Source organism: Rhinatrema bivittatum, chromosome 4 (genome assembly GCF_901001135.1).
Source record: "Rhinatrema bivittatum chromosome 4, aRhiBiv1.1, whole genome shotgun sequence".
NCBI lineage: Eukaryota > Metazoa > Chordata > Amphibia > Gymnophiona > Rhinatrematidae > Rhinatrema > Rhinatrema bivittatum.
In genome coordinates, this window is record NC_042618.1 from 63,853,543 (window position 1) to 63,878,967 (window position 25,425).

Below are 25,425 nucleotides of genomic sequence, written 5' to 3' on the forward strand. Positions count from 1 at the left end.
CCACTGTGTCTCAAGTACACACACACCCTCACACAGGCTCCCTCTCTCTCTCGCACACAATCCCACATACCCTCCACAAGTTTGATCTCTCTTTTGCAAATACTCACACAGGCTCCTTCTCTCTCTTGCACATTCACACAACCCTTCACATGGACTTCCTCTCTCACACAAAAACATGCACCCTTACAAAATCCCTCTCTCTCACACACAGACTCTCACTTATGCTCCAAATCAGACACACACACACAGACACAGGGCCTCCATCGTCTTCAGCTGCAAGTGGGATGGGCAATGTCTTCAGCCACCAGTGCCACAATTATCTTCAGCCATGAATGGGATGGGCTCTGCTCGTGGCCACTAGGCCTCCTTCCACTTCAGCCATGAGCTCCACTTGCAGCCCACTGGACCTCCTCCACTTCAGCTGTGAGCAGGATGTGCTCTTCTTGCAGACACTGGGGCCTACATCATCTTCAGCCATGAGAGGGATGGGCTCCACTCACAGCCCACCCGACAACTCCAGATGCTGTGCAGTAGGGGAATTCTGCACAGAATTCCCCCAGAGTAAAGTTGGTGGTGCACGGCACACCTCTTTCTAAAGTTGGTGCCTGTGCACCACTGTGAACTATGGACACTACGCCCCTGGTTATTTGAAAACATTAGCACTGTATGGTAGGTTGGATGTGACCTTTATATTGGATAGGGGGAGGCATTAATGGGATAAGTACACCAATTGCACCACCTCATGCCAATCTCTCTCTTTTCTAGCTGTCTCCCTCTCCTCGCACCATGCATGTCTTCAAGACCATAATCTCCTTATACTTTTTATTCTCATGGCCTTCTAGCTGCAAACATCGCTGACTCTTTTGCGCTGCTAGTCCATCCAATATTCTTCCTCTCGCTTTCACTCTCTTCTCGCTTTTTGGCTTTCTTACCACTTTGGCAGTGATGAAAGTGTGGGGACAGTATAAGTAGGATGTGGACTTCCATTGTAATAGGAAGTATGCACCATGGGAAGAGTAGAAGGGCTGTTGCTAGCGTAGTGAATATGACACTGTTACAGCCCCTATGCTGCCACTGCCTGGTCTTGGGCACATGATTATAAGAGGAATTGACAGCACTCAATTAATAGTGCATTTAGTTCCAAAAAGATGTGATACCCTTTCACAGAATTCCTTTGTTATAGTTTGTTCTTTTTATTTTATATGACACAAGTATTAAGACAGTCATTGGTACACACAGATTTGTTTGCAAAAATGTAGTTGGTTAGTGCTGAATATCATGCTAACCTGCTGCATTTGAAAAAGTCTGCCCTGGGCATGCTCCAACCTGGCCCCACCCTCTTTTTTTTTAAGCTGAGAATTTGTGCATACAGCAATTTTGTGAGCACAGATTTAACTTTGAGTGGGGTGGAGAATGGTTATTTTTAATCTCTTAGATTTATGTGGTTAAAAGCAGATTTTAATCACACAAATCTTTTGAAATATCATCCCGTAAGACTTTTTTTTCCCCGTTCTGTCTCTATAGGAAAAGAAACTCAGCAAATCAACCTTGAGCTTTTCAAAGATATCAAGTATAACTACATATATTAATGGTAACTTTGATACCGGCATGTGGGCGCACATGTATGCACGTATATATATATGCACACAATTTTATAGGGACCTGCTCATATGTGTGCAAATTCCACTGCTACTGTGTAAGTGGGGGGATTTTAATAGACGCGTGCCGAAGCAATTACCATTTTCCCCAGTTTGTTCCCAATTTGTCCAGGTAAAGGACAAGACTTCTAACCTCACTAGTTAATTAGCCTCCCATTTACCCTGTTAGCCCCAACCCTTAAAGCCCCATTGAATAGCCTAGTTTTTTTTTTGTTTTATACGCCATCCATAGCAGAAGTAAAGTTACGCGGTAGGGGACCCCGGTGTGCACATGTGCGCGTAACTCTTTACACACTGGTTTTATTCATAAAACCTGGAACGCCCATGTCCCGCCCACCACCGTGCCCATGCCCTGCCCCTTTTTCCGAAAAAATGGTTTGTGTGCGTACCTGGAGATAGTGCGTACGTGGGTGCCTTTTAAAATCTGCACGGTGTGTGCAGGCCTGACTTCTGCACATAACTCCCGCCTTTGGCATGTGCCGGGCTTTTAAAATTCACCCCATTCTTTATATATATATATATATATATATATATATATATATATATATATATATACGCTTTAAGTAAACATATAAATCTATGTATATATTTGTACATGAATTGGGAGACTTCAGAGAATAAAGTGGAATGATATATACTATTTTTACAACTCATTTTAAAGTGTACAGTTGACACAGTGGCAAGTAATATTAATATAATTTTTTAAAAAGTATACTTTCTGTCCAAAGCAAGAAGTATGTTTTTTAGTGAATAATAGCTAAAAATCCATAGAGGTGAATTTAAAAAACCCAGCGCACGCCAAAATCGGGAGATGTGCGCACATGTAGGACATGTGGTGGACCCAGCGGATTTTAAAAGCAGCCTGCATGTGCGAATATCTCACTCTGACTCACAAAAGGAGCATGGTGTGGGTGGGGCGTAGGTGGGGCTTATGGGTTCTGGGGCGGGGCCAAGAGATGTGTACGCAAATACTTATGCAGCTGGGCGGGCACCCAGGTCCAGTGCTGCGCGACTTTACTTCTGCTATGGAGGAGGTGTAAGATTTTTAAAACAAACAAACAAACAGCCGTACCTAAAGGGCCTGAAGTAACTGGAGGGAGTGCAGACCATTAAAGCAGGGGGGTTTGGAGGACCTACCTCTTCTCTGGATGAACTGGTAAAACTGGTCATTGCATGGACGCGCACTGGCTATGAAATTTCCCCACTCGTGCGGCTTATACCCAGTTGCAAAATAGAGCGCAGGCAGACACGGCAAGTCCATGGACGTGCGCCAATGCACATGAATCAGTGTGCGCCCGCTTGCCCCTTTGAAAGTTACCGTCATTGAGTATACAAAATAACGTATAAGCGAGTAATAGTCATGGTATTCATTATTATTATTATTATTATATGTTTTATAATCTATTCAATCTTTATCTGCAGTCAAAGCACCTCATATCATATGCTCTTTGAACCGAAGAATGGTTAAGCTGGGTCCAATAGATGTGCGGTTTCCAAAGAACAACACACATTGCAAGAAGCTGTTTTGAAATTTCAGTAGGGAGAACATTTTCCTCTACTCAGTGCTGGTGGATTCAAAACTTTAGTTTAGAGGACCCTCTTTGAGGGTCGTATATTTTTTTTGGTAACGGGGGGGGGGGGGGGGGGGAATGGAAGAAGAGAAGAAACTTGTATCCGCTTAAGGCTAAGGGTAAATCAGATATAACCACTTATAGGAACAAAAGTGCTTCATTCAGCATTAGGGAATTACAAAACATTTTTTCAGAGACAGCCCTGAATATAACAAATAACTACAAAAGAGAACTGGACAAATATTTGAAAATAAAAGGAGGAAACTGAGTATGATATAAGGTACTTATGTTATATAGAAATGTTTGCTGATCCAAGATGATTGTCAGATATGATGAACCAGGAAGGACATTTTTTTTACTGCACTGCAAAATTGGTTGCAGATGAAATGTTGTTCCCTATTCTTTGGATTACCAAATAGTTGTCAGACACTTAGAAAGGGCCAAGCTGGACTAATGTATATTCCTACTGTAGCTTTGTCATTTCTTTTGAACCTGTAGGATTGTGTTATACTTCAAGTACATTGAACTTTGTTCACTGTGCTTGTATGTCAGGGTGTTGAATGTTGGCTCTATAAGAGATCATGACAGCAACCTGCTACAGGGTTTAGCAGTCATCAGCAAACACGTATCTGATGGCCTACTGGTTCTAGTACTTGCAATGGAATATGATTTAAGTGCTACAAAAGTATTCCAATATATTGCTGTAATTGTAAGAAAATACTGTTTGCACCAATCAAAACATTTTAAGTGAACTATCACAAGAGAGAAAAATCACTGAACTAAGGCCTGGATTTTTTTATATCGCAGTGGTTTGTGAATCCCACGGTGACGGGGGGGAGGGGGGGGGCAAAGCAGGGGGCGGGCCTGCGAAAGCCGGCAGCGATCGCACCACCATGGTGTTATCGCTGATGGCTTTCGCACCCAATAGCGCCACCGTGAAAGGTGGTGCTATTGGGCGGGCTACTGGCGGTGATAACGTGTCTTACCTTATCGCCGCCAGCAAAGTTACCGTCGTGTCCGCCCCGATTCCGCCCCGACTCTTCCTCTTCCGGTCCCGACTCCGCCCCATCTCCGCCCCTATCTAGCTATCGCACGCAAAAAGGGACTTTTCACGTGCGATATCGATAGAAAATGACTCCCTAATATCCCAACTCAAGAGAATGCTTTTATTTTACAGTTCAATTTGCAGTTTATTTTTTTTTCTCATAGCCACATTATCTCCTAAAATTGAAGTAAAAATTAAAATTAAGGATGAAATCTGATACCTTTCGGTTAAAACCAATGCATTTTTTAAAGGCTATGATATCTCTTATTGGACCCAAAATTGTAATTAAGCATTTTTAGTACCTGGGGTAGGCAAGTGTATTTGCTTTCCATATGCCCTTCTTCCCTCCCTGATCTCCTCCCCTTCTCTCTCCCCATTCCCTCCACTCTGATTCCCAATCCTCTTTCCTTCTCCCCCACAACCTAGATGGTAAGAGGAGAATTGTACTCTTCCTGGCTTTTCATCTGCTCCTGACCCACACCTGCATTTCATTTTTCCAACTCCCCTCTGCCCCAAAGGGCTTTTCACCTTGGGCAACTGCCTTACTCACCTGCACCCAGTTACGGCCCTGATTGGCTGCTGTACATGAGCTTCAGCAACCACATAAGGTCCTTTCTTACTTGGTTTTTGTGGGTCCCATAAAAGGTATCACAATCTATAAAGAAACCAGTTTTCCCCAAGGCAATATGGCTGCTATTAAAATTCTGGACTGTAGTCTGGTCATACAAATGTCTTTCTGTACCAATACAACAGCATTAAATCTTGGATTGTTTTATTTTATTTTTTTTAATTGTGCAGATAGTTGCAGCAATAATGGCAATTACAGGAATTGTTATGATGGCGTATGCAGACGGTTTCCATGGTGATTCAATTATTGGCGTAGCATTGGCGGTTGGTTCTGCATCTACATCAGCTCTGTACAAGGTATATAATTTTTACTTTCTTGTGGCTCAGTTATAATTCCATCCACAATACCATAAAAACAGGCATGATGTTCCGACGAATGTCAGTATATAAAAATCAACAAATAAATAAAAATAAAATAATAAAACTTTCCAAATGTTCAACTGTAAGAAAAAACGTCTACCACTCTAGAGATGGAAGTTTCATTATAAGGTTTTCTGTCAAGCTAAAAATGACCAAATAGCATTGAGATTAGGGATGTGCATTTGTTGAAAATGAATGCATTTTTTATAACAAAAAAACCCCCTGAAAATAAACTTATTTGAAAATATCTGAAAATTTTCAGATATTTGTGGTTCATTTCTATGTAACTCTTACTTGAGGTATGTTAAGTCCCAAGGGCACACAATCTAATTTATATCTTCTGGGGCTGCTCCGGCTAACCATTCACTCCCAAACTGACTCTCAATCCCTGGGGAGACTCTTTTAACGGGGGAACATCTCACTTATGGCCCAGATGATGAGAGAAAAGTTTGCTAGTGTGTGTGCTGTACCTTAAGTGCTTCTCATGAGGTAAGAGGCTATAAGAATCAAACAGGACCAACTCTGGGTGTTAAAATAAAGTTTACTGATTCATGTTAAACAAAGTCAATTTTGTCCAAAATGATGAGTATACATCTGACTGTAGTTACAGGATCTTCTTTCTTTGTAGGTAGGACGTCCTTATTACAGACCTCTGGGTCGAGTTCATGGTGATTTTAAATGTACAGAACTCTCCCAGCGGCTGTTTGGGAATCCTAATAGAGGGTCCCCTTTTAGTGCAAAAATCCTATCTTTAGACATCATCCTTGTCTCAGACACCCTGCCTGACCTGGTTCCTTCTTGTGCAGAGATTCGGATGGGGTCTTCCTCTCTGATTCTCCTTCCTTTGGTTCAGCTGTTCTTTTATCCTTAGCTGTTACTTCAGGTGATTTCTTTTGTGGAAAAATCTGTGTGATCAGGCTACTAATCCTGCACTGAAATCCCAATGGGCAAGGGGAATCCAAAAACTTCCTTGTAGGCTGATACAGTGCAGAGCGCTCCGACGGAGTGCACTGTTAGCCGGCATTTGGACGCGCGTTTTCGACGCTTTACTCCTTATTCAGTAAGGGGTAATAGTGTGTCCAAAACACGCGTCCAACCCCCCCGAACCTAATAGCACCCGCAACATGCAAATGCATGTTGATGGCCCTATTAGGTATTCCCGCGCGATTCAGTAATTAAAATGTGCAGCTAAGCAGCACATTTTACTTTCAGAAATTAGCACCTACCGAAAGGTAGGCGCTAATTTCTCCGGGCACCTGGAAAGTGCACAGAAAAGCAGTAAAAATTGTTTTTCTGTGCACCCTCCGACTTAATATCATGGCGATATTAAGTCGGAGGTCCCGAAAGTTTAAAATTAAAAAAAAAAAAAGAGAAATAGGCCCGCGGCTCACGGGTTGAAAACCAGACGCTCAATTTTGCCGGTGTCCAGTTTCCGAACCCGTGGCTGTCAGCGGGCTCGAGAACTGATGCCGGCAAAATTGAGCGTTGGCTGTCAAACCCGCTGACAGCTGCCACTCCTGTCCGAAAAGAGGTGCTAGGGACGCGCTAGTGTCCCTAGCGCCTCTTTTTACTGCCGGGCCTAATTTAAATAAATTTATTTACTGTATCGCGCGCACAGGAGAGTGTCCTGTGCGCGCGCTGGGAGAGCGGGCACTCACCCGCTCTCCCGCGTTTTTTACTGTATCAGCCCGTTAGTAACTCAAAATCCAAAACAGGTAGTTTAACTGGATACTTCTTCCTAAACTTGGGTTCATGCTGTTACAGGTGCTTGCCACATTCAAGGTGTGAATGGGCTCACTGATTTCAGCCCCTCTTCCCTTCAGTATGGCCAGCAAGGATGACTTTTTCCAAAGAAGCAGGGAGAACTCAGTTCCTTTCAAATTGAACTCCTCTAACATTCACAGTCTCTCGCAGCGGGATCCAACACTGATGCTTGCCTACCCAGGGTTTAGAGAAGGCTCACAGGTCTTTGGTCCCCTGGTGAGAGTCCTTTTGCCCCCTAAAGGGTATCAGGCTTAACAATTTATCTCTCTGTAACTTAATGTACGAAAGATCCTCTGGCAGGGAGTGCACTATGAAGTATCCCCTCTGAAAGAAAACTCCTTAGAGCAAGGCCAGGAAGCCCTACCAGAGTGTGGAAAAAATACATATTTACTCTGTAGCTGCTCTCTCTAACTGAATGGCTGGGTTAAATAACACTGAGTCACCCAATCCAAAGCCTCCTGGTGGGGGGGGGGGGGGGGGCCTGAAGGAATGGATGGCTCCTACTAAGTGTGTCCTAAGGTCAGAGATAGTGGCATCTAATGGCCAGATCCGGTAGGGGTGCCACACTCTCTCTCCCCCCCCCCCCAAAAAAAAATGGTCTGAGGAAGGATACACAAACATTTTGCACAAGTAAACACATAAATGCACATTTAGTAAGCAGCTGATATTATACCATCCCACCACTAGGGGGTGCATTTTCCCTAGGGAGTTATGACCAGCATAGCAGGGTGGACATGTGGATTACATGAAACCCAGAATACACATTCAATACATCACATTGAATACACATCCTTTGACCAATTAATCCTGTAGAATGAATCGTGGTTAATAGGAGTTAGAAGCGAGCACTGCCATTGCTGGAACAGTATGGGTGCTGCACTGCCCAAAATGAAGTAGACTCTCTCACCGTCAATTGTAATGAAAGCAATTTACACAATATGAGGTAGATAGCACTCTATTAGTAGCATATTCTTGCACTATCCTTATAACGAAAACCATTTAAACTTTTCTTATTCAACAATTTACCCAGAATTACTAGTGCATCCCATGGAGGGGATACTACTCAACCTTCAGTGTATTTTAATACTTTATTACCCATTCTTACTCTTCCCTGAAGAATTCTCTCTTGTGATTGCTTCTCTCCTTCCTATCACATAGAGAGAGACAGAATTCTTTCTCAAAAGGTTAGAACACTGGATCATCATTTTATTTGCAGTGTAACTCTCTTGTCAATAAATAACGAATTAGAGTGCAAGGTGTTGAATCTTAGTAGGAGACTCCACCTGAGAAGGAAAACAATAGTTAATCACAAAATTCAAATAAATAAATTGAACACCCATTTAATGACATTTTTATAACTTTATCATCCCTGAGAAAAGGATAGCAACATTTAAAACATGTCACATTGAAACATCTTTAATGAAGGCAATCAATTTTGATATGAGAGAATCTCTTTTGAGAATGAATTTTAAATATATGTCCCTTCCCCAAAGGGCTTAGCACAGTCCATAGCTGTAAAATCTTCACTTCTTTGATTGAAGTCTGGCCTCTGTTGACACAGCACATCCACCCTCGCCTGAGTGGATAGGCAGACTTCATCCCCCCTTGGAGGACAGGCTAACGGTCTCTGATAAAACAAGATTCTTCACCCTCCCAAAGAGGGCCAGTGAAAGTCTCTTTAGTCAACCTCAGCGCCGAAGTCTCTGTAACTAGAACAATCCAAGTGGACTGGATGCTTTGCAATAAAGCATAAGACAAACAACAGAAAGAGAGGAACAATGTCCCTTCTGAACCGAACGGTAACTAGAACAGTCTGTGTGAATGAAGTCACCTCCTCCTCACAAGATATATCAAGTCCTCGCTGGGAGTATCCTCCTTCTTAGGAAGCATTCTCTTCTCATAATGCTCTGGGCTGGGTTTCTTTACTGTCATCCTTTTGGGCAGAAGACAGTTAATGGAATAGGATTTCTGGTCCCCACTCCTGAGGTAGTAAATGACAGCATTCTTGAAGATGTTCCTACCCAACTGTAAGTCTGCCATCTTCCTATCCAAGGTCTGCAGTAATCCAGATAGTCGTGTAGGTATTTCGGAGCTTTTTAATCCTTGACAATTGTCATGTCAGCATACTCTGCAATTTAAGCATCCCAGTTTTCCTCAACAAAGTTCATGATGTACACCAAGACGTATGTGTACTGTAGTCCAAAGATTCCTTGGACCCGATGATCAATGATCCGTTGGGCCTGTGAAAATCTATAAATATTTGGACTTTCACCCAACATGCTGGACACCACCCATGACTGGTCACATACTGCCAAAGGTAATGGTTGATCCAGAAGATCCCTGTCTGCGGACACTTCAGGAGGCATTCAAAGGTATAGGTCCCCTGGTGCAGCTGGTCTCCTCCCTGCAGGGTACTGGAATTTACTGCTGTGTACTGAGTCAGTCCCACTCAAAATACTGGAACCAGAGGGTCTAGATGGCACTTCCATCACCATCCAATAGAGCTCTCGGAAGGTCTTGGGGCTCATCACCATAATGGTGCACTTTGGTGTCATCACCCCATGCATTTCCTCAGCCTGCTCGGGGGTGATGGTGATGGTCCACTCTCTCCATTCTGCTTGCTGCTGTTTCGATATTGTCCAATATTAACTTGATGACATTCTCGAACTGGTCGATTCTGTATCCACTGCTGCGGCTGCTTTAGTGAACCGAGGTGGTAGCATTGGTTTGAGATGTCTCAGATAAATCTTCATTGGGGCTGACGGCCATGTGGGTTTGGATTCTACCAACTTCTGAACCCATCTACCTAGCTCAATCACCAACAGGATCATTGCTACTTCTATTTCGCATTGCTCCTGGACCCCTATCTGCTCGACCCAGGAAAGAAAACAACAGTGTCTCCAATTGCTCCACCCTCTAGGGGGTCCTCAATGATTGCCTCCATCACTACATGTGGGGCATCGCCACTTTCAGGAGGGGGGATCCCACCCTGGTGCGGCCTTCGCTACAGGAGCTGTTTCAGATGCTGCTGATGGTGAAGGCAAAAGGGACTTTTCTGATGGTGAAGACTTTGGTCTCATAGTACTACTTCCACTAGTCTCGGACCCTTCTGAGGAACAGATCATTCCCGTTGAGGCAACACTAAGCAGCAGAAAGCGCTTGATGTGGATGGACCAGCCTGTCATCCCACGGTAATCCCCAGGCCTACTCTGATGTCCTGGAATAGAGGTTCCTTGCAGCAGTAACAGTGCTAAATACATGTTTCAGACATTGAGCGGTGCTGCACACGACGCACTCAATGGCAAGTATCACTCCGGTACTGGCAAATGACATGCGCAATCCGGCACGGTACTTTACTGGCCTCGCAGCTTGCATTAATCCAAAGTATTGGCTGGGCCTTCTTATGAGGATGATGGCTTCACTTACCCACTGCCCACTGACAGTCTGCATCGTGTAGGCCTCCTCGAATGGCGATTTGAGAGGGCTTCTGTCGCTGGAGCCAGAGTGCTTACTAGATGCTGATAACAATGTCGATGGTGTCACTGCACACAACACATAAGCTGATCAAAAGTTTTAATTTGTTCGAAGTAAAAATGTCAGTAAAATTTGCAATAAATAGTTACAATTGATGACGTTTGGAACTTGATCGCTCACTTGGCTATCCTGTTGACTAGGAATCACGCCCTTACTTGCAATTGCTTAGCACCACACCCACTCCATGCAATCCCTCATGCTAAGGGTGACGTTGATGAGCATGCCGCCACTTTTATATTACTTTATGGGTTGTACGCCACATATGCTGAGGTGATGTCAGACGCATACTATGCACGTGTATTCTCTTCTTTGTACATTGTTTGAACGTTGAACTTCACATCTCACTTCAAAACATACTGAGGTCCATATTCAAAATCCATTTAGATGGATAACTTAGGGCCTCAAGGGATGGATGGCTCCTACTAAGTGTGTTCTAAGGACTGGGATAGTGGCATGTATGGGTGCCACATCTAAAACAAATAATAAAAAGGAGCCTCCCTGTGCTCCCCTGCTGATACCTTACTGCCCATGGTGTTCCTGGAACTCTCTGCTCCCCCCTACTCCTTCCAAAAAGCTTGGGCCATGGTCTTCGGTATAGAAAGGGGCAGGAGTGAATCCCAGTTGCTTTTACCTCAACAACTTGACTCCATAATGTCATCAGTCAGTGCTGACGCTGGCGCTATTTTGTTGTACAGATGTGAAAACATACCACCTTATAACAAAATGGTGCAGGCTGGTCCTGACATTGGCCCCATTTTGTTTTATGTCAAATCCTGGTGCTGGTCTCAGGGATGGCCAGCGCTATTGTGGGGTTGGAACTGACATGGGAAACAGTGATTTAGGGATTTTGCTTGCCCATTTCTATGCTGAAGTTCCTCAAAGAAATACATTAATGACTGATTTTAATGCAGGAGTTGTTAGAGGATTTAATGCCCAATTTACTAAAAGGTGTAAAGCCTTTGGTAAATTGAGTGTTATCAGTGAGTTTTACCATGGCTTGTCACTGGGAATGCTTCTGTGTTACTGGCTGTGGTAATGCCAGACTCAATGAGGTCCCTGACACTACCCCTTTGATCTCTCCAACCTTCTCACCATCTTCTGTGATCAAACAAGGGCCCTTATGGCATAACCCCCCACCCCCAAGATTTGAAAGTAGGCCCCCCTCACCCCGGCTGATTTCCCCATTCTCTCCCCAGAGTAATTGGAGATGGGCCCCTGTGGGATGAACCTTAAATAAGATGGATGCATAAGAAAGGAGGACTTGCTCATGCCCTTCTGACTCCAATGGATCAAATGGCGTTAGCTGATCTGAAGTACTTCTTTGCCCTAAAAGGACTTAAAGTGACAGCTCACCACATACCAGCCAGCATGAGGTTATCATAATAATATAAAATAGCCACAGCTAGCACAATATATGATAGCTAAAGCAAAAAAAAGTAAATTAAATTTAGAAATCCAAGGTTTAATATTTTTTGCTGACTTAGGGGTCATTTACCAAACTGTGGTATTTTTCCCCCAGTGCATAAAATATGTATCTGTTTGAGGGTATACAGTGCAAAACTGAATAGCCCTTATGGTCCTTATGTGCAAACCTATTCTCTGTTTTTCTGTTTCTGTGCTTTTCCACTGCACTTCAGAAAACATTTAAACTTTGCTGCCTTTTTTTGAGTGGGGATAGTTGAAGTGCCTCCAGAGCCAGGGCTTCCCAAGCTGTGGGTCGGGACCCCAAATGGGGTCACAAAACCTTCAGCTGGGGACACAAGTGCCTCTTCAGGTTCCACCAACAGCAGCAGCAGCAGGAGTAGTGGATATCAACGCGGGGCCCATGAACCAGCACTCACCCACAGGCCCTGCACTGGCACAGCCCTTGTATGAGTTTCTGTGTTAATGTGAAGCATTGTGCAATGAGAGATTGAGCCCACAGCAGGGCCTGTGAGCTTGCACTATATCACAAGCCCTGTGCTGGCGTTCATTACTGATGCTGTTGCCTCTTATAGCGAATCACAGTCAGGCTGGGGACCAGCTGGGCATGTGTGAGAGAAGGGTTGGAGGTGAGAAGGTGAGAGAAGGGATGGGGTGAGAGAGAGGGAATAGCAAAGGGTCAGCTGGAGATTATAAGAAGGGCCTGAGGGTGAGAGAGGATCAGCTGGGGGGGGGGATGCAAAAATGGCTGGAGGAGGTGAGAGGAGCTGGAGGATGTAAGAGGGAATCAGCTGAAGATGTGGAAGTTGAAAAAGAGGTCCTCTGGAGAGAGAGGAAGGCTGAGAGAAAGGATCGACTGGAGAGAGTGGAGATTGAGAGAGGGAACTGGCTGGAGTGTGGAGAGAGTCAGACTGATTGTTAGAGGGGTCCACGCCTCTGCTAATTTATTTTGGTTGTCCTCTGGAGTCATGTGAATTTTCAAGTGCTAAAATGGGGTCCCACTGGCTAAAACTGTGGAAGCCCTGCTCTAGAAGTCACTAGCACCATTCATAAATTGATAATTACTTTGGTTTTCCTTAACACTCCAAATATTATAGATTTGTTCAAGGATTTTGTCAATAACATTATTGATTTAAGGCAACTTTTTCTTAGGGAATTTACGTGGAAGATTTTACTCAGATAAATAAATATTTATTCACTTATATTTTTTTATTTATTTATGAACATTTGATATTCCACCTTTTTTCCAAGAATGGACTCAAGATGGATTACAGTTAGGTTTAATGCAAACTTACAGGTATAGACAGTATAACAATAAAAGCTACAAGGTCAACTTAGAATTACAATATAATCATATTTACAAGTAGATCGTATTTACAGTACAGATGATAGCGATAAGGCTAGCATCTGATGCAGACAAAGCAAGACGGTTGACAACAAACGCTCAGTGGTGTTTTACATTGAAGTTCCGGTAATCATGTCATAAAGCAAAAAAACTCTTCTGGGGAAACAAGCGATAACCCTGATCTTTGCTACAGAAAACATGCTGTGAATTTGTGCCATTAAGAAAATAACATCTAGGGAGGGTAATTTTAAAACAGCCTGCATAGTGGTAAAGTCTTTATATGTATAAACTTTGCTGAGTATTTTCAAAGTGGGTTTACACCTGTCAATTTGCGTTCAAAATTCTCGGGTAATTGGCTGAGTATGCATGTGCACCCATTCACTCGCCTAAGGTTACACTTCTTCAGAGGGTGTAACTTACACCTGCACACTTACGTGCACTTAAATCAAAAAGTGTGTGTGGAAGTGCCAACTCTGTCCCAACTCTGCCTCCAAAAATGCCTCTCTTTGATGAGCTTAAAAGTATTTTACACGCACTGAGCCCAGGTCAATTTTAGAGCAGCCAGTTACATGCATAAAACCAGGTTTTATGCGCATAAATTACCCCATCAATGGCCTCCCCCTTCAAATAATTACATTGATTTCAGTTCATTCCTAATGCTGGAAATTCTCAGTTAACTTATCATGCTAGTACACTATTTGCTTTCAGCTGAAAGACTGAACTTTCCTCTCTAAGAGTGACTTGTAAGGGGGAAATTACACCTGGTGTTTCCTGACATACAGTAATTTTTCCTTAAATGGGCCTTGGCCATGTATTCTTTCCAGCTATTTTAAGCTCTACTCCATCAGAGATGATGTATGCAATACATGAATACATTCTAGCAATGCACCAATCTTTCATCTGCTGGGTACACAGTGTTCTTCTTAAAAGACATTTGTTATGAAATGTAGGCTCCTAATCTTAAACCTGTTTTTTGTTTTTTTTTGTTTTTTTTGTAGCAGATCAGCTTTTAGATTTACACCTTAACATTGCTTTAAGTGTGAATTATACAAATAAAGCACAATAATGGAAAAATATTCTATTGGGTTTTTTTTTCTTTTTCTCTTGCATAGGTCTTATTTAAAATGTTTCTAGGTACTGCAAACTTTGGTGAAGCTGCACACTTTTTTTCCACCTTGGGATTCTTCAACTTAATTTTTATTTCCTGTACACCGATTATTCTGTATTTTACAAAAGTAGAATACTGGTCATCTTTCTCTACACTGCCCTGGGGCTATCTATGTGGCGTGGCAGGCCTGTGGTTAGGTATGTGATGCAAGTTTCATTTGAATATATGTATCAGTTTATCAGTTTTACTTACCACCAAAATCCTTTTTAATAACTATCATCAACATGTGTGTCTTCAAAGTGTTACTTTGTTAATTGCTTAAGGAATTAAACTATAAAGATCTGAGCCGCTCATTTGCTTTTTCAATGGAAAAGTATGGACTGCCAAATGCACACCAGCTTTGATATACAGTAGGTTGAGAATGCATGTTTCTGTTTTCCAGGGTATTCAATAAAACTTCTATTAGAAAGCTGCCTTTTAAGTTAACCTTTGTGTTATACCATAAATAGTGTAAAGTTTACATTATTCTTAAAACTATCACACCTTTAGAATTTGAGGGTGGGGGCAACCAATGTTATCTCTCATTTATATACATCTCATGTGTAATCTGTTTTGTTTTAATTGTTTTCCCTTCACGGTCTTCCTTTAGCAGATAATTAAATAAACACAGATACTAGTAATTGATGGCATATTGCAGCTGACTGGCATATTGTTACTCATACTACTCTGTTAGAATGGCCAGTCCTGAGTCTTGCCTCATGAAAGTTCTCATAAATTGCTCCAGAGCAGAGAAATACCAGCACAAGTCGACTGACAGAATGAGTTTGCATAAGAGTAGTGTGTGCCAGAGTACTGGGAACACTACGGCACAAAAAAGATGATGATATGGTCAGCTGCAGCTATTGAAAATGATGACAGCATGGTTGTAAAATTTAGCTTATGCTTGGTGTCATTTGGAAACCACTGGATGACATAAACTGTGATAAACCCAGTGGTAATTTTTTTTTAAAAAGATACCACCAGCCACCTCCACCTTCCACTTTTTTTCTATTGGGGAAAATGAAGCAAGTTAAATGGGTTTGTAACTTGGCATGGCCTAGAAGAAAATCACCATGGGACAAACCTCTAGGCATTCATTCAAGCAAGTCTAGGGAAATTCTATTTTCATAAGGACGTGTTTACTAACTCATGAAAGTGAACTCCGAAATGCATGGCAGCAAATTGCAAAAAGATCCCCTCCCTCCTTCTTATCAGCCATGGTTTAGTGAATTTTGCTGTTTTGGAGAAACATATGCCACTTGTAACAAGGCTGATCTTTTTTGATAAAATATAAGAGGGTATGATTGATTGTATACCTAGAGGCCAATATTCAGTAGCTCATTAAGTGAACAAGTTACCTAGCTAAAGCGAGCTGGATAACTTGTCCTGGATATTTGTCCCACTGAATATTCCCCGATTAAAATTAACCGGCTAATGGTAGCTGGATAACTTTAAACATAACCAGATATTCTTTAGAATATGGTTGGTTATGTGTAAAGCTATTCGGCTACGGTTACCTGGATAACTTTACACATTACCAGAAATATTCAAAAAAATATAGCAGGTTAAATAGCAATCCAAGGGGAAAAAAAAAAAAGATTTCAGGCTTACAGGCCTTAACCATATGTCCGCCTTTCTTCCTAGTGAGCTCCAAAGGCCAAGCCTGCTACCACCTCCTCAAATTGGCCACATGTTAATTTTTAATTTTTAAAAAATAATAGGGTTGGGGTTAGTGCCTTCTCCCCTCCCCTCCCCCACCCTCCTCACCCGGTTCCTGTTTGTTGTTTTTTTTTTAAATACGATTTCCCTCAGGGCCCGCCTTCCCACCCCTCCTCCACCTTCAACCTACCCCTCCCCCCCCCCCAACCTGAAATTGAAATCTTGACGCTTTCGGATCACGGCAGTGTCCTACCATGATCCAGGCCCAGCATTTCTGCCTCTGCGTTACTAGGCAGCTATGATGCTTCAATGCTGACAATGCAGAGACAGGAGCTGGGCCTGGACTGTGCTAAAATGCTCCTGGATATCTCAGCCCCTACCTAGAAAAAGGGAATGCCGCTTTTTTAATCTGGTAAATTATAGCCAGATAAGTGGCTGAATATACACATTTGCCATTTAGATGGATTTTTTGAGTTATCTATCTGAATGGCTTTTGAATATGGACCTCCTACTGTCTGAACCTAATAGACAGCAGTATCAGTAATTCAGGGGCCCAATATAATAAGCTGCACTCAGCAGTGTGCACAGTTTTACTCTCAGTTGTGTGCATATATTTTGTGTGCCAACTGTATTCCTGATGCAGCAAGGAGTTTTGTGCACAAAAACTGTGCACGCTGCTTAGTGCCCTTGCCTGTAAATTCCATGCTAATGATGGCATTAGCTGTTATCCCCAGTGTGGAAAGGTGTGCTGGCTTAATTCCTACCATCTTTCACCTAGATTCATCATTTTGCTCTAAATTTTGCACACCTAGTGCCTGTGATAAGGAAAATGGGTGTGGTTAGGCAAATTTTCCTGTTACCACATTGCATGGCTATTTTGTTGCAATCAGGCTGATACAGCAAAAATCGCGGGAGAGAGGACCCTCCGTGTTGAGCGCCCACACTCCCGACGCGCACCCTGTCACCTCTCCTGGGCATCTGATTCTTTATTTAAATGAGGAGTTGCGCTAATAAGGAAGTGCTAGGTACAATAGCGTGTCCCTAGCACCTCCTTATTAGTGTAGAGGTGGCTGTTAGTGGGTCCCGACAACCGACGCTCTATTTTACCAGCGTCGTTTTCCGAACGCGCTGACAGCCACAGGTTAGGAAACCAGACACTGGTAAAATTGAGTGTCCATTTTTCTAACCCCTGACCGGCAGGCAGATTTTTTTTTTTAATTTTTGGTTCCTCCGACTTAATATCGCTAGGGTATTGTACAGGAGGTTGTACAGAAAAGCAGTATTTGGTGGTGGGCTAGGTTCTGGGGTGCAGTTTTACATGCACAGTCAGAGGTGTGAACAGAACAGTAGACATCGATGAAGATTTAATGTGAATTGGAGTGATGATAGGTACAAAAGGATGAGATTTGTACAATGCACTCTCTACCTAGCTGCTATCAAGCTGCACCCCAAAACCTAGCCCACCACCAAAACCTCACCCCGAGTTATTATTGACCCCTCTTATAGGGATATAAAAACTGAACTTTGAGGGGAGCCTCTCTAGAGGCGTTCTCTCTCTTTCACAATGTGATAAATAACACCAGCATTATGACGTTATCAGGGGTATTATGGCTCTTATATGATATGATGAATGACTCTTTTAATTCTCTCGAAGGTGGAGTAAAGTTTCTGGCATTAGCTTTAGTCTATGGGCAAAAGCAGGAGTTCTAGTTTCTGAGTTTCTGATTTAAATGCACAAAAAAATCTACACTAAAAGCATTTTTGAGCACATAAATCATATTTTATGTGCTCAAAACAAGCATAAATCATGTTTTGTGCACATACAAGTATTTTATGCATCTAAAATATGATTTTTGTGCATATAAATCCTGTCCAAGAGACTTCCCCAGCCATCTGAGTTAAAATATGCGATTAGCTTGTGCTGCAAGCACATTTTTTGTTTGTGCATATTTTTAACTCCCAATGCATTAGCCTTCCATTTGCTTACTGCATCGTCAGTTACATTTTCTTTTTAGCACCTGCATCATGACAGTGTGTGCTGAAATTCAGCGCACAGTCTTAATGCAGGGCTTTCTACACCAGTGCCCATGACAGACAATTTGATGTATAAAATGCAATTATTAACGGCATTGTGTTAGTTATAGAAATAAAAGACAACTTACCCAGTGCATTTATATTTTATAGCCATATCTCACTCGTACAAAGGTAAATAATATGTGGGTAGCCTCTTCCCTTCTTTCCATTGTATTTGTCTATATTTTGTAATTTTCTTTTCTTTCTTTTTTACGTAGTCAGCAATGTATATTTGCTGAGAACAATGCAAATTAGCTATTTTCTTAGGGGCCAATTTTAAAGTGAATCTAGCAGAGTTTAGGCAGCCAGGCATAAGCACATTTTCAGTAACATCCAAGCCAGCTAGGTTTCAGCTGAAAGGTAAAGATAAATATAGCTGGCTGTCATGGCCGTTCAGAGGCTCTTGAAAAATCACCCCTTTACTAGGTTTTCTTGTAGTTGGTTTTTGCTTCTGTCTTTCTGTCTTCTCTCTTTTCTGTGGAAAATCATCATTAAAAAGATTTAAAAAAAAAAAAAACCAAACAACAAACAAGACAACATAACAAAAAAAATATAAAGAGTAAAGAAGATAATGATCTAGAATCTCCAAATAATTCACCACACAGCTTTGCACAATGTGCATCTTATGCATTCCCTGATTGCTTTGCAGTGTGGTTTTGTGCTGCTCTCTTACTCCCAGCAGGTTTGGGGTAATTGGGGTTGATAAATGTTGCTTACAAAAAGGCCTTCTTTGTGTAATTGGTGAATCTGGTCAAGTGCAGCAAATGGGTAATTATAGTGCCCCACTGGAAGAAGTGTGGTGTGAAGTATTTTAACATCTGTCTATGGTTAACCGGGCAATTCATGTCAATATGCCCCTTTTCTAATAAAGTGTTTTAGAAGTTATTAATAGACAGCTGAAGGCTGCCCAATATTATTTCTAAAGCCAACTGTAAATTTAGATTTTAAAAAGACTGGTGTGCGTGTGGAAGGTAAAACGGCTTGTGGGACTTGGATAGCAGCCAGCCCTAACTTGAAATATCATGCACCAGCTTCCTTTGTCCCTCCAGCACAGTCCTATCAGCTGAGGAGGACAGAAACAGCTGATCTGGGATGCATCAGGCTGGGACTCACCATGGCTGTGACTGACAGCCAGCCAAACCCCAGTAGCCCCTGTAACTGTTACATGCACAACTAGCTGAAAATGCTTCAGATTACATTACTTTTTAAAAGATACATTTCAGCATGAAGTTTCCTTCTCAGTCTAACATTCATGCAATTCTAACTGCATGACATTAAAAAAAAACATTTAAAAAACCCATCCCCACTTTTTTTTTATTCTGTATCAGAGGATTCAGTCTATGCTGAAACTACTTAATTGTTGCTAAAAAGCAAGTAAACCAGTTTTTCACTCCAGGCTCTTCAGGTATTGGGTATGACTGTGCTGCAGTTCTGCTGAATGGGGTGGACAAGCTAATATCCAAGCTCTTGACTGCCGAGCAAAAATGAAAGTGTGCCCACTGCTTCCATAACACAGCTTTCAAAGCCACTTTGCTGGCAAATATTTTACTACCTTTCAACCAGGAAGCTAATCTCTCCTGGCTGAATATTATGGTGCTGTTTTATTTAGAGTGCAAAAGGCCTTCATTTAAGTATCTTTTGGGGAAATTGTTTTTTCTTTAAAGAAAAGGCTTGTATTTGCCATGGGAATCAAGAGCATCTCATTTTTGCATGACTCTGTGATGATGACTGACATTGAGCTTGCAGGCTAGTGAATGTATAATTCCTGAAAATTAAATAATGAATCATTTAAATGTCCATACTTTAAATTATTTCAGTCCTTTAATACTTTGATACAATTTTGTTTTAAATAACATGTTTGCGGGTTCTTTTTGTTGTTGTTTTTTTTTTTTACAGCTTTTAACATACTAGTAAATGTTGGAGTTGTGCTGACATATCCAATACTAATTTCCATTGGGACAGTGCTCAGTGTTCCTGGAAATGCAGGTAAAATAAACTTTTATGTAATATAAAAACACAATGGGGTAGATTTTTAAACCGCGCGATTTGGCGTACTTTTGCTGGCGCATCAGGCGCAAGCAAAAGTACGCGGGATTTTAGTAGATACGTGCGTAGCCGCGCGTATCCGCTAAAATCCTGGATCGGCGCGCGCAAGGCTATCAATTCCGTATAGCCGGTGCGCGCCGAGCCGCGCAGCCTACCCCCGTTCTTTTGCCCTCCCCTCACCTTCCCCTCCCTTCCCCTACCGAACCCACCCGCCTGGCCCTGTCTAAACCCCCCCTTACCTTTGTCGGGGGATTTACGCCTCCCGGAGGGAGACGTAAATCCCCGCGCGCCAGCGGGCCGCTAGCACGCCGGGACGCGACCTGGGGGCAGGTCCGGAGGGCGCAGCCACGCCCCCGGGCCCGCCCCCGGAACGCTCCCGACACGCCCCGAAAACACCGCGCGGTTCGGGCCCGCCCCCGACATCCCCCCTCAGAAAACCCCGGGACTTACGCGAGTCCCGGGGCTCTGCGCGCGCCGGTAGGCCTATGTAAAATAGGCTCACCGGCGCGCAGGGCCCTGCTCGCCTAAATCCGCCCGGATTTGGGCGGATTTAGGCGAGCAAGGCTCTTAAAATCCGCCCCAATATGAATTGTAATGCCTTTTTCGGGTTAACTGTATCAGGTTTTTTGTTTTTTTTTTTACATTTCCAGAGATCTCAGATTGTAACTTACATGACTCATAGCCCCAAGAAGCAAAGGACTCCCAACCATTACATGATGGTGACATCTAGTGTCAGACTAAGGGCTCACACATAACAGGTTCCAAAGGAAGCTATGGTGTGTGGTCCCTAGGATGACTGGATGAGATAAAGGGAGAGGCTAGGAAAAATAGGAAAAACCCTCCATGTAGCTGTGAATGAAGACTCATGGTGCTGCAGCCCAGTAGAGGCCAGCTCTGATTCAGATGACAGTGCAAAGAGCGGTAGAAAACTGCTGAATTAACTAGGACTGCTGGTACTAACCAGGACTACAAAATGATATAACTTTTGCACATTCAAGTAATATTATGTCCTAGGCACAGTAATCTGTTATTGTACAAATAATCCTTCTTTTCAATGTGTCTAACTTGTAATAATTCTTGGTAGTGTAGTGCAACTTATCGCAAACAAGTTCCAGAATTTATTCAATTTACAGTTATCATGTATTGCAGTCACATAAATTGCATAATTTACAGTCAACATATTAAAATCAGAATATTAAAAATTTATTTTCAAAAAAGCTGACATTTGATGCTACTGTCTTTCATATGTTATAGCTGTCGACCTTCTGAAACATGAGGTGATATTTAGTGTGGTGCGGCTGGCAGCCACCATAATTATTTGCATCGGATTTTTGTTGATGCTTCTGCCTGAGGAATGGGATGAAATAACCCTAAGGTTCATCAATAATTTAAAGGAAAAGAAAATTGAAGAACACATGGAAGATACTGCAGAGTCCAGCGTATATACAAGGAGTAGAAGTCGTGCCAATGGGACAGTATCCATTCCACTGTCTTAAAACTTGCTACATTTTCAATGCACGTGACTGTATATTCTGTGAATATAATTTACTTTTCTCACTAATTGTATGCTAAGATGACAGTATTAATCTGGGATGAATTATAAATGAAATGATTAGCACATAAAAATGTTTAAATTTCTACCCTTATAAAGGAAGAGGTATAAATAATCGCAATAAAATTTTTATAAAGAAACCAATTCTGAATCATTATTTTTTTAAAGAAGAGTTATATCATTTTGCATAAATGTCCATCTTTTGAGCAAAATAATTTAAACATCAAGGATTAGTTCAAATCATCATTTCATCTTCCAGTCAGTTACACGTTTCTGAATTGGGTACTGGATTCCTCAGAGTCACTAAGCTATACAATAGGGTAGGGTAGGCAACTCTGGTCCTGGATGCCACAAACAGGTCTGGTTTTCAGGATGTCCACGGTGAATATGCAGGAGGTATATTTGCACGCACTGCCTCCACTGTATGCAAATATATCTCATGCATATTCATTGTGGATGTCCTGAAACCCAGACCTGTTTTTTTTCACACTTCAGTATCAGAGTTGCCTACCCCTGCAATAGATCAACTCAAGAGTTGTGCAAGCCAAAATAAAATGAAACAAAGATGAGTTTACTTTCCTACAATGTATAAAAAAAATAATTGCAAAAATGTATTTTCCTTAATTGTGAATAATATTGTTAAAAAAGGGGTATCATATTCCTGACCCATATCCACTTCTTGCTATATATGCAAGGAGGAATTGATAGTGGTTGGTTGTTACATTTTGGTGATCAGACTTCATTTGTATGGAAAAAAGTTTTATGATTGCAGATTTTTACAAGAATCATAACAACCAAGACTGAAAACATATACTGAAATAAATGAGTTATTTTAGGCCCTTTGTTATTTAATCATTACTGGACTACAGAATAGTATATGTATCACACTGTTTTGGAAGTGACTAATGACTTAATGGATTCAGACAACACTGGCTGTCCTGCACTGCACATTATTTTGCATTATATGTTTTTTTTTAATGTACAATAAAAAAAACCTTTGCAGCACAGTCCAATCAGAAATTTCATACTGTTCATAGTGCTTGGTGTTTCCATAAATTCAATGTTGACTACTTAGATTGATTGATAGGGACTAGAATGCGTAGAGCATCCTGTTAGGTCCAGTATTAATTTCAAGATAGGGTGCCAACCATTCTTTTTTTTTTTTATTTATTTCAGAGCTAAGAGCAGATGACATAAGAGTTTGAAAACATTTTTTTGATAGCTATGTACTATCCCCATGGTTCCCAGTCCTTTTGGGAGTCAATTCATCATGTTGAGACCAGAAAAAAGGCTGAGGCAAATAGTTGTTTGGCCAGACCAATGGATAAAAATGTTTGCTATTCAAAACTGGAGAAGAAGCTTCATGAAAGGTTGAATAGGGGCAAATAGAGTGAACATGGGCATAGGGGAAATATTTGAAAAGGGAATTCTGTGGGCATAACAATGCTATATCCTCAGAAATGATTCTTTTGGAATTTTCCGGGCTGATATGCACATAAAGTGACACACATCTATCATGTATATACATAATTTTAAATTCACTTAAATTTCCCCAAAAACTTTCCCTGCACAATGTAGGTGTAACATTGTTTTGAAAATTATCCCAAGACAGCTACCTGCACAAACATCTATATGTAAGTTTTCTTTGAAAATTTTTATAGTTTAGGTGTATAACAGCCTGCAAATTTTGTGGGTTTTTATAAAATTAACCCCTTAATGAAGCATTTCAGGACCACTTGGCTCTGAGCCAGAGAATGCATTAGGTTGCTTCATTTATTTATTCATGAGCCTAATTATTCCTTATCTTACTTACAAAGTCACTTTGGTGCCATCAGTCTCTTATTGAATAAAATAGGAAAACCATACTGAGCATGTTAAGGCTATGATGTCTCAATACTTCAAAAAAAGACCCAAATGTATAGCATGTATTAGAAACACCTATATATTAAACTTGCTATATTAGGAATTCTCATTGGATGAACAAGTCAACCTTCATACGATACCAATGTGTTGGTTATCGTGCTGATAAGCCCCCACAAAGTCCTAATTCCTAATATAGCAAGTTTAATATAAAGGCTATGATGTCAGCATAATTTAAGTCAATAATAAATCACGTAATCCCAAAGTGTGTGTGAGTATCAAAGACTATTAGGGTCATTTATCAAAATGCTATAAGGTGTTTTTGCATGAGTTAAGTACCTTTAACACATGTGAAAACCCCTTAATGCATGCGATAGCACCATAACGAATGGTGTGATGCAAATCTAAAAAGAGGAGGAGGCTTTCAAAGCCCTATTGTATGGTTTTAATGCCAATTTTAAGAGGAGAGAAAGAGACCTTAACACTAGATAGGTATTTATATCTCTATGGGGAGGCCCACCTAGTAACTTGAGGAGAGGTTTAGGTATTAGTGTAGGGGTTAGGGGCCACTTTGACATTCAAAGTGAGACATACGAATAGAACAGTGCTCTCTTGTGAAGATTTGATGACCCTCTGAGTGAGGAAATTCACTCAAAGATGAGATTTGTGTAATGTTCTCTCAACCTAGCTTGATGGACGCTCTACCTGGGTAACATCAAGCTAGGTTGAGAGAACATTGCACAAATCTCATGTAGGAAATACCACTATTCTGGCACTTATCTCAAAGTGCAATGCCCCTTTTTCTATTGCATGCAATATTTAGTGCATTTTGATAAATCCAGGCCTATGGCAGATGCTTGATGTGTCAAACAGATTGCCAAAAGTGCTGCCGGTACATAAATAAAAGACGCTTTAGTTATGCAGTTGACCATTCATAATAGGCTTCATCATAGGAGCAGAATTGCTATATGACTCAGCTTTACTTATAATCATAGGTCAGTTTTGAGTGAACATATATTTTTTTGATTTTTATATTTGCTTAGTGAATTCCAACTTAAGTATGCATGCTGTTTTTTAGTTGACTCTGAAGCCTCATATTCTCAACAAGCCCAACATGGGTCCATGATTCAAACGAAGCCGTTCTTTTTCAAGGGCTCAATAACAGCGTTGTAGTTGTAGTTTTCAGACCTTAAACATGACATTTCCGCATTCTTTTTCCTGGAATTCACTAAGCAAATATAAAAATCAAAAAAATATATGTTCACTCGAAACTGACCTATGATTATAAGTAAGGCTGAGTCATATAGCGATACTGCTCCTATGATGAAGCCTATTATGAATGGTCAACTGCATAACTAAAGCGTCTTTTATTTATGTACCAGTAGCACTTTTGGCAATCTGTTTGACAACATAATTTGAGTACTAGAATTAAAAAATTCACTCTGCACACACTTCTATATATCATTCCTTGGCTTGTTCTGAGGCACCTGAAGCACTGGCTTGCTACTACGGATGACTGAGATGGGCACAAGGGTTCTTGTCAACAGGGAGGAGAACAATTTCATAAACCCTTCGTGGAGAACGCATAATGTAAAATCCAGAGGACATCAAAATTATAGCACAGTATGTTGGATTTTGTGGTCCCAAAGATTTTGCCATTGCTTGAGGTAGAAAAAATATTTATCTCAGAAGATATGGTTCTTTTGCATTTCTGGATTAAAGCAGGATTTAGAAAGGCAATGAAGACATTTATTTGAGTAAG

At 41.5% G+C, this 25,425-nt stretch overlaps 1 protein-coding gene across 2 annotated transcripts in view; it reads left to right on the forward strand.

The window, feature by feature from the left end:
* Window positions 1-21,918, forward strand: part of SLC35F4 (solute carrier family 35 member F4) — a 293,474-nt gene extending 271,556 nt beyond the window's left edge. For both annotated transcript variants that reach the window (XM_029598234.1, XM_029598235.1), the window contains exons 5-8: window positions 5,073-5,198; window positions 14,439-14,631; window positions 20,102-20,191; window positions 21,506-21,918. In XM_029598234.1, coding sequence (XP_029454094.1) covers window positions 5,073-5,198; window positions 14,439-14,631; window positions 20,102-20,191; window positions 21,506-21,747 — 651 coding nt within the window. In that variant the 3' untranslated portion in view covers window positions 21,748-21,918. The remainder of the gene's footprint in view (window positions 1-5,072; window positions 5,199-14,438; window positions 14,632-20,101; window positions 20,192-21,505) is intronic.
* The last annotated feature ends 3,507 nt before the right edge of the window (window positions 21,919-25,425 follow it).